The 7,289-nt window shown below is 45.3% G+C and overlaps 2 protein-coding genes across 3 annotated transcripts; one reads left to right on the forward strand and one right to left on the reverse strand.

The window, feature by feature from the left end:
- Positions 1-400: 400 nt before the first annotated feature.
- LOC119337879 (myb family transcription factor PHL7-like) lies at positions 401-4,108 on the forward strand. Its single transcript, XM_037610106.1, has 7 exons — positions 401-577; positions 1,107-1,330; positions 1,622-1,698; positions 1,789-1,831; positions 1,911-1,968; positions 2,194-2,263; positions 3,369-4,108. The coding sequence occupies exons 2-7, from the start codon at positions 1,117-1,119 to the stop codon at positions 3,921-3,923; spliced, it is 1,017 nt and encodes a 338-aa protein (XP_037466003.1). The 5' UTR covers positions 401-577; positions 1,107-1,116; the 3' UTR covers positions 3,924-4,108.
- Positions 4,109-4,279: 171 nt separating this feature from the next.
- Positions 4,280-7,016, reverse strand: LOC119338909 (probable calcium-binding protein CML21). 2 transcript variants are annotated; one of them, XM_037611117.1, is made up of 5 exons: positions 6,836-7,016; positions 5,959-6,206; positions 5,430-5,629; positions 5,082-5,256; positions 4,280-4,608 (listed from the first exon to the last, which is right to left on the reverse strand). In XM_037611117.1, the coding sequence occupies exons 2-5, from the start codon at positions 6,152-6,154 to the stop codon at positions 4,505-4,507; spliced, it is 675 nt and encodes a 224-aa protein (XP_037467014.1). In that variant the 5' UTR covers positions 6,155-6,206; positions 6,836-7,016; the 3' UTR covers positions 4,280-4,504. The 2 variants fall into 2 exon arrangements, with proteins under 2 accessions (XP_037467014.1, XP_037467013.1); XM_037611116.1 differs by having other exon boundaries at positions 6,831-7,016.
- Between the last annotated feature and the right edge of the window lie 273 nt (positions 7,017-7,289).

The raw sequence follows: 7,289 nt of genomic DNA on the forward strand, positions 1-7,289 counted from the left end.
AGGTTGGGATCGTTCAAAAAATAGACATGTTTGGTTATAAAGCACATGAATGGTTCGAGCCAAAAAAAGAGAATATGCCTTGAAGATGCTGAACCGTTCCACCCAACCAAATCGGTCGAATCAAATGGCCACCTTTTGCATGCATGACTATGTGAGTATGACTGATGGTCCCGTCCTAAATAATTAGTTCACCACTTATATTCAGCCAAACACATGAATTGAATGGTTCAATCCCAAAAAAATTGAACGGTCCCAACCCATTCATACGATACCTTCAACCAAACGCATCCTAAGTTACTCCCCACTATGACCAGCCTAAGGTGCACGGTGCACCCCTCAAAAAAAAAAACTTCCGCCACACGCGTCAGGTGGAGAAAGCCATAGCGCCATGTAAAGGGCACCCGCTGCCCAGGGCGACCTGAACCCATCCAAATCTCTGCTCCCAGGAGGAAGGGGGTGACACAGAAAAAATCTCCCAATCTGCGGGAACCATCGGGGCACGGGGATCCTCGCGGCCCGTCTGCGCCATCCGCCGAGCTATCCATCCTGCGGGAGGGTTGGGTGGGTCTTGATTCAGGTGCGCGGTCTCTTTCCTCGCCGAGTTCTTGGGAATCGTACTAGTTCTTCTGGTCTCTACTTCCCAGTGTAGGTTTCAGTTAGGTTTAGGTACCTGCTGTGCTGGGGCCGAACCACCGACCGTCTGGCTGTTGTCTTGTGCTGTGAAACTAGGGAAAATGTAGATCTCCATCCGGCATTTCTTTCTCGAATTGCAATGGTACATGAAAAATTGCATGCCTTTCCCCATCATCACTACGTAGTGTACTTTTTTTTAATCTTGTTTATGGCGCTAGATCTTGGCCGAGGGGTTCAATATCTCATGAAATACATTTGTCAGTAAATAGGCCAAATGAACAACTCCGAGTCCTTCCTTAATAAAAACAAGAAACGGGATCCAACCTCCACTTATGGGTGGACTGCATTCCTAGCCAAGTGATTGTTCAAGAACATCAACGAAGCGACTAGATTTCTTGTACTCTCCCTGCATAATCTACTTGCCGTGGCGGAAATCTAACAACGTGGTTACCTAGTTGACGTTCTTTCTTCAGAGGATGCCAGATGTATGAACCAAAGCCATTTCCGAGCACTGGATCAGCTCACAGCAATCCGATTTCTCATGATCAACAAATCGGACCAACTGCCAATAATGCGGCGTCCAATATTGGTGGAAATAGCTCAAACAACAGCTTTGCCACCAGACAGCGTTTACGGTGGACAGATGAGCTTCATGGATGTTTTCTTGAGGCTGTAACACGACTTGGTGGACCCGACAGTAAGTTCCGATTCCATTTTAGTTTGCTTTTCTCTTTAATATGTTATATAGATCCTTAGCTTGTTGGACTGTCATTAGCTTATTTCTTCCTTCCTACTTCCCTTCATCTTAACCGCAACTGATATGTATGATCCCTGTTTAATATTTAAATTCTTGGGGTGCATTGCTGACTCTCGACACAGGTTTGTTCTAGTTAGTTAATGGAGCAGCCAAACATGATATATGTTGGTATCAAAATATTTCATGAACCCATACATTTAGATTTAGGCACTGATGCCGTTGTGCTTTCAGGGGCTACTCCAAAGGGAATTCTTAGAACAATGGGTGTTCAAGGGTTGACCATTTATCATGTCAAAAGTCATCTGCAGGTAACTGAACCCTGAGATACTTAGCACTTCGGCATAATATTCTTATGAACTTACCCCTGCATTTACTGATTGAGTTTTCTGTTTCTTCAGAAATATCGGCTTGCAAAGTACATCCCAGACCCCACAGCTAGCGGTGGGTAATTGTAGAACAAAAAGGTTTGATTTAGCTTGCGAGAGTTCGAATGCAGCATGATACAATTTTTGTATTGTAGGTGACAAGTTGGAGAAGAAAGATTTAGGAAATCTGCTTGCAGGAATCGAAAGCTCCCCGTAAGTTCACTTTTTGCATGTATGTGTCGCAAAAGGCTGATATATGTGGCATACAAATGTAGTTATCTAAAATGTAGACTTCAATTTATATATTTTACCTGAGTCTAATCCATCTGATGCTTATACTCTCAAATTATCGACTGTGGAACTTTCTGGTAGACTGGTAGTCAACTTGAAGGTTCTTCTGTTTCCTGAATCTTGATAAAGCATACCTTTCAACAACAGGGGAATGGAAACAAGCGAGGTTCTAAAGTTGCAGATGGAGGTGCAGAAGCGGCTGCATGAACAATTAGAGGTAAGTAGATACATTATGGGCTCTGAATCTGTGACTTAGATTCATGTTCTACTGAGCACTCTGTGAATGGCTCATTCTGGCACGGCTGGCAGTAAAACAATGCCATACGGAATACTAAGCTTTTCCATGGACGCTGAACATTTGCACAGAATACTAAATACTAAGCTTTTCCATGGAAATAGTACTGTTTTCTGCATTGAATCTGGTTAATTTATCATATTAAGCCCATTGACATGCATACTCCTTTAGCATGTGATTGCCAAATATTTACAGCAGCACATTCCCCTTACTGTACGTTACCCCAAAACATAAAAAGGACTTGCTCAATGTTGTACATTCTGAAATGGCAAAGTATATATTTTGACTTATCATGCGTACAAATTTCTTTGTCTGGCTCAAAATAAGCTGAAACACATTGTTACTGCAAAAATGAGTTGAAGTTGAAACACACCATCCCTAACCTAAAGTAAGTTGAAGTTGAAATACATCATCACTACATAAATCAGCTGAGATTGTGTGACATCGGCCCTGTTTGGTTCGGCTGTGTATTTCTAAAAGCAGCTGTGAAAAATCTGCTGTGGAAAAACAGCTGTGAAAAATCTGATGTGAAAAAGATGTAGGTCATTTGGCAAACCAGCTGATACAGCTTTTTCAGATTTTGGCCCGCAGCGGAATCAGATTTTGGAAAGCACGTCCTGGGCTGCTTCCGCTTTTGGTTCAGATTTTGGCAGCGGATTTCTGGAATCGGATTCTGCTGGGTTCGCCCTTTGGTTCAGATTCTGCTGCGCGGCAGCAGAATCCATCGATACAAGCTGAACCAAACAGGGTCACATGTCTGCCATAAAACTTAAGTAAACACTAGTCGTTCTGACTTTGCAAACATTATATTTGTTGGATGACATAATCCTGTGTCAATAATCATCTCACATTAGCTCTTGATTCAGTCTCAGCGAAACTGCTGTAGGAAGCACAGTTGTGAAACTGGTCTGGTCATGCATAATTTTTCAGGCAGTGAAGCAGTGTCATGTGAAGCTTCTGTCTTTGCCTTCCAATTGCAGGAAACTATGTCACTCTCACTCACTGCTTCAGCAAAACATATTTGCAGGTACAAAGGCAGCTACAGCTCAGAATAGAAGCCCAAGGCAAGTATCTCCAGAAGATCATGGAGGAGCAGCAGCGCCTGAGCGGTGTGCTGTGCGAATCAGGTAAGCCGAACGCCCTCGCCCTGGCCGAGGAGGAGCTCCACCATGATTTCAGCAAGACTGAGCCATCGACCCCAGTCCTGACCTCAGAGCCCCCATTCCGGGACAATGCCGTGACTGCAAGTGGTGACCTGGAAGGAACAGATGAGCTGCTCAAGGCTCTTTCTTCACATGACGACTGCCTCTCCTTGGACCGTGAGTTTTCGACACCGGATTCCAGTTGTGGTGCCGGTTACCTCCTAAACAGCCCCAGAGATAGCAAGAGGGCTCGTGTCAGCAACAGCCTTGGCCACGGAAACAGCGAGTTCGCACTTCCTCACATCATTCCGGAATCGAGCTCGGGTTCTGATTTGCAGCTGAGCTCGGTGTTCTCATCCGGCACAGGGCGATCTGGTTCATCGGCGGCTTTGGATGCCATTGAAGATGGCTTTACCAATGGCCCGGGTAGTGATGTTTGATCAGGGTTCGCTAGCTGTATCTATCAGTCGGTAGAGCTATTGGTCAATAGAACAGAGTAGATGATGTGTACCATGCCTTCGATGGTGTGTTGTATTGCACCACTTGTGTTTATTCCTTTGAACATTTCTATGGATCAATAAAGTGTTGGCAAATCTAAAAAAAAAAAGAACTTGTGTTTATTCTATCAGAGGCTCCATGCTATTTTAACAGACTGTGATGTTAACGATCTGGAGCTTTTTCATCATCGTGAAACTGCTGTTATTGGGCTTCGGGTTGTACGTGATTTTGGGCTCGGTATCAGGTCGTTAAACTGATTTCACAATCTGTTGTCAAAATAGGCATGAATATAGGATGATGTATACCAACAAGTATAAGCTACGCAAGAACAAATCAGCACGGGGCGGTCTCTTTTGTTTACGACAGAACATAATTTGTGCAATGGAGGCGAAGCTGTTACAGACACTGTTGATACAGGTGTTCAGACATGTCAGTCATTCTATTACGAACATCAAAGAAGATAAAACCACCATGCAACCAATTTATAGTCAGCCATGTTCTTCAGCTGTCGCTTGCACATCGTTCATTCATCGTCGTCCTCGTTTTCGCCTATCCCTACCCAGCGAGTGAATGCAAACAGAAATTCCTTGAAGGTAACCATCCCATTCTTGTCCCAATCCATCTCCTCTGGTGCCATGTGAAAAAAAATGGATATACATTAGTTACCGAATAAGAAGATGCAGCTTCTAGACTAACAGTGCAGATTATCAGTTTTGGATTCCGCAGCTGCAGAGATGGCAAAACATTCACAATGAAGCAGAGAGTTTGCTCACAGATGATGCTGTTAAAAGGTGACATCAAGTAGCTACATTCAGAGGGTGGTACTGGTAGCAGTGTCAAGCATCTTCCTGTGCATATTTAGTTTTCTTCATCTAGATGATGACTCATGAGTGTAGAGTGAAAGTAAGAAAAAGGGCAAACGGAGATTAGAGAGCTAGTCATTTTATTGAGTAGGCATATGTCCAGTCAATGGAAATAATTCATTTGAAGAGACATTGTGTGTCAGATCTTTTTTTACCTTTGGTATGAGAAAAAGATGTGGTGATTCACAAATATATATATATATAAGCGGCGTGCTACTATGAAGTATGTGAACTAACCAAATCTTTTCATGGCTATACGGCCAGCAGAGCGTTCCCCTGGTATGCTCTCATTTATTGCTTGAATCATCTCATCCTTACTCACATACCCATCCTTATTCTTATCCAAGAAGACAAATGCATCAACCAAGGTCTCAAAAGTTGACTCAAGATCTCCTAATCCCATCTTTGTCTTCTGTGTTTTCAGTTAAGGAAATGGTAAAACTCCTGCGTAATTAGTGTACGAGACCTAAGACAGGAAATGACTGCAGAAGTTTGTGAATACCATCTAAGAAATATTGTTAATCCAATCATATTTAAGCCATGATTCCTTCTAATGTGAAACAGTGTATAACGAATGAAGGATACTGCTTCTGACGCAGCCGGATCATTGAGAAGATAAACAAGGCACAGAAAGACAATGAACTCATTGTACTTCATGCCCATATCTTCATTTATGTCGCAGGCTTCAAAGAGATCACTTATCTCCTCCTCTGTGAATGAGATTTCCAGCTTCTGAAAGCAATTCTTCAGCTCTTCTTTATCAATTTCACCATTGGAATCTTCATCTGAGAAAGGTAGGACGCAAGTTCTGGATCTGTTAGTTACACAAAAAGGAAGAAAATGCCTAAAGTAATTATGCTTGTTTGCACAAGTCGGTTAATATTTGTCAGAGTGCAGCATTCTTCCGCATAGACACTGCTGCACTGTAAAACATCACTTGAACTCGACAGTTTATTAAGTGAAACAAGAGATATCAACAAATTATTGATCCGCTCCTCCTTCATTATCACTTCAAAACATAGCAAATAAGACCACTATCGCAATTCGCTACCTACGAACTTACAAGGACAAGAAAAATGACTAGCACACAAAGAGCGAGTGGGGCAGGGCTCACCGAATTGCTCAAAGATAGTCTTGCATTTTCTCAAGCCCTCGTCGATTTTTGGGAACTTCATGATAATACTATTGAACGACTTGACCGAAGTTCCATGCGCCGCTCTCTGCTTCATGGACTCCACCATCTTCGACTCTAGCTTCATGCCATGCGAGCCCCTCCTGCTGGTGTCCTGGCGTCCAAACACGCCTCCCATGCCAGCACTTCACTCAGTGCCCACAACTCAAATGACCAAACAGTAGTAGCACCTGAAAATGAACCATAGTTGTCTGTCAGATGAGACCTCAAGCTTTGGTACCTGCTTCAGAGCACTATAACATTCTGCAAGTAGTGCCAGAACCAAACTATGCTCGCCGCTAGCTACCGCATTCAGAGTCACTCAGTCACAACTCACTAGAGTGTCATTCTATTTCACACGAGAAGAGCATGGCTCTCACTCTCTCAGTATTTCATCATCGTCGTAATCATCAGTCAATCAGCTAATCACAAGACAGCGCGGTACGCAAAGACTGAATCTGAAATGAACAGTGAGGAAATCTGCAGTGGCGGCACGGGCCAGGGCGCGCGGCAGCAAACAACGAGAGCGTACTTGACAGCAACAATTAATTAACGAATATAAAGAATCTAGGCACAGGCAAAGTCCCTGGGCTAACCTAAGCCAAGACCCCACCTAATCCTACCTACCAAGTACCGACCGGGCTCGGTCTTGGGCTCAGTCGAGTTCTCGCGTGCCGCCAAATCATCGTCTACCCAGAAGAAACCAGCGGAGGTTTCGGTTGCTTGCGCGCGCGCAGGACGAACAGAGCAGCCGCGAGAACACCACGCGGAATCAATCAGGGGGGAGACTGGGAGTGGATAGAGCAGGGGCTTGCCTTGCCTGGGCTCGAGAGTCGGCGAGGTGGATGCGCGCGGGGATCCGGAACCGGAGGCGCTGATCGGCGGGGGAAGGCACGAGCTTCGATCGGCGGCGGGGGAGGTGCGATATTTTTCCTTCTTCGCCCCCGGGATTCTTCGGGTCTGGCTGGGGGAGGCGAGGGAAGCTTTTCCTTTTCGATGCAGGAGATAGGAGGGTGGCGACTGGCGAGAGCGGCGTGAGGTGGCAGCAGCCTGCGCGGAGGGACCGGGCAAGGATGGTTTGGTGCGGCTGACATGTGGGGACAAGTGTTGGTAGAGCCCGGACGTCAGTGAGTGATACGTGGGGGGAGAGGGTGGTGGACTGGTGGGTTAGGTGGCTCTGTGAATGGCGATGGCTTCGCCGAGATGACACGCCGCCGGGTGGCCGGTGCCCCGTGAATGGAAGAGTCGACCTCGGACCGTTGTCTCGCTGTCGC

The sequence above is a fragment of the Triticum dicoccoides genome, chromosome 7B, assembly GCF_002162155.2.
Source record: "Triticum dicoccoides isolate Atlit2015 ecotype Zavitan chromosome 7B, WEW_v2.0, whole genome shotgun sequence".
Taxonomy (NCBI): domain Eukaryota; kingdom Viridiplantae; phylum Streptophyta; class Magnoliopsida; order Poales; family Poaceae; genus Triticum; species Triticum dicoccoides.

What these genes read in the sequence shown, in the direction of transcription:
- LOC119338909 (XM_037611117.1), bottom strand. Translation starts at nt 6,154, where the DNA reads ATGGGAGGCGTGTTTGGACGCCAGGACACCAGCAGGAGGGGCTCGCAT. An exon ending in GACTATCTTTGAGCAATTCG is followed by an intron (nt 5,630 to 5,958) that starts GTGAGCCCTGCC and finishes TACCTTTCTCAG; the next exon opens with ATGAAGATTCCAATGGTGAA. An exon ending in TATAGCCATGAAAAGATTTG is followed by an intron (nt 4,609 to 5,081) that starts GTTAGTTCACAT and finishes ACATGGCACCAG; the next exon opens with AGGAGATGGATTGGGACAAG.
- LOC119337879 (XM_037610106.1), top strand. Translation starts at nt 1,117, where the DNA reads ATGTATGAACCAAAGCCATTTCCGAGCACTGGATCAGCTCACAGCAAT. An exon ending in ACGACTTGGTGGACCCGACA is followed by an intron (nt 1,331 to 1,621) that starts GTAAGTTCCGAT and finishes TTGTGCTTTCAG; the next exon opens with GGGCTACTCCAAAGGGAATT. An exon ending in GCAGGAATCGAAAGCTCCCC is followed by an intron (nt 1,969 to 2,193) that starts GTAAGTTCACTT and finishes TTTCAACAACAG; the next exon opens with GGGAATGGAAACAAGCGAGG.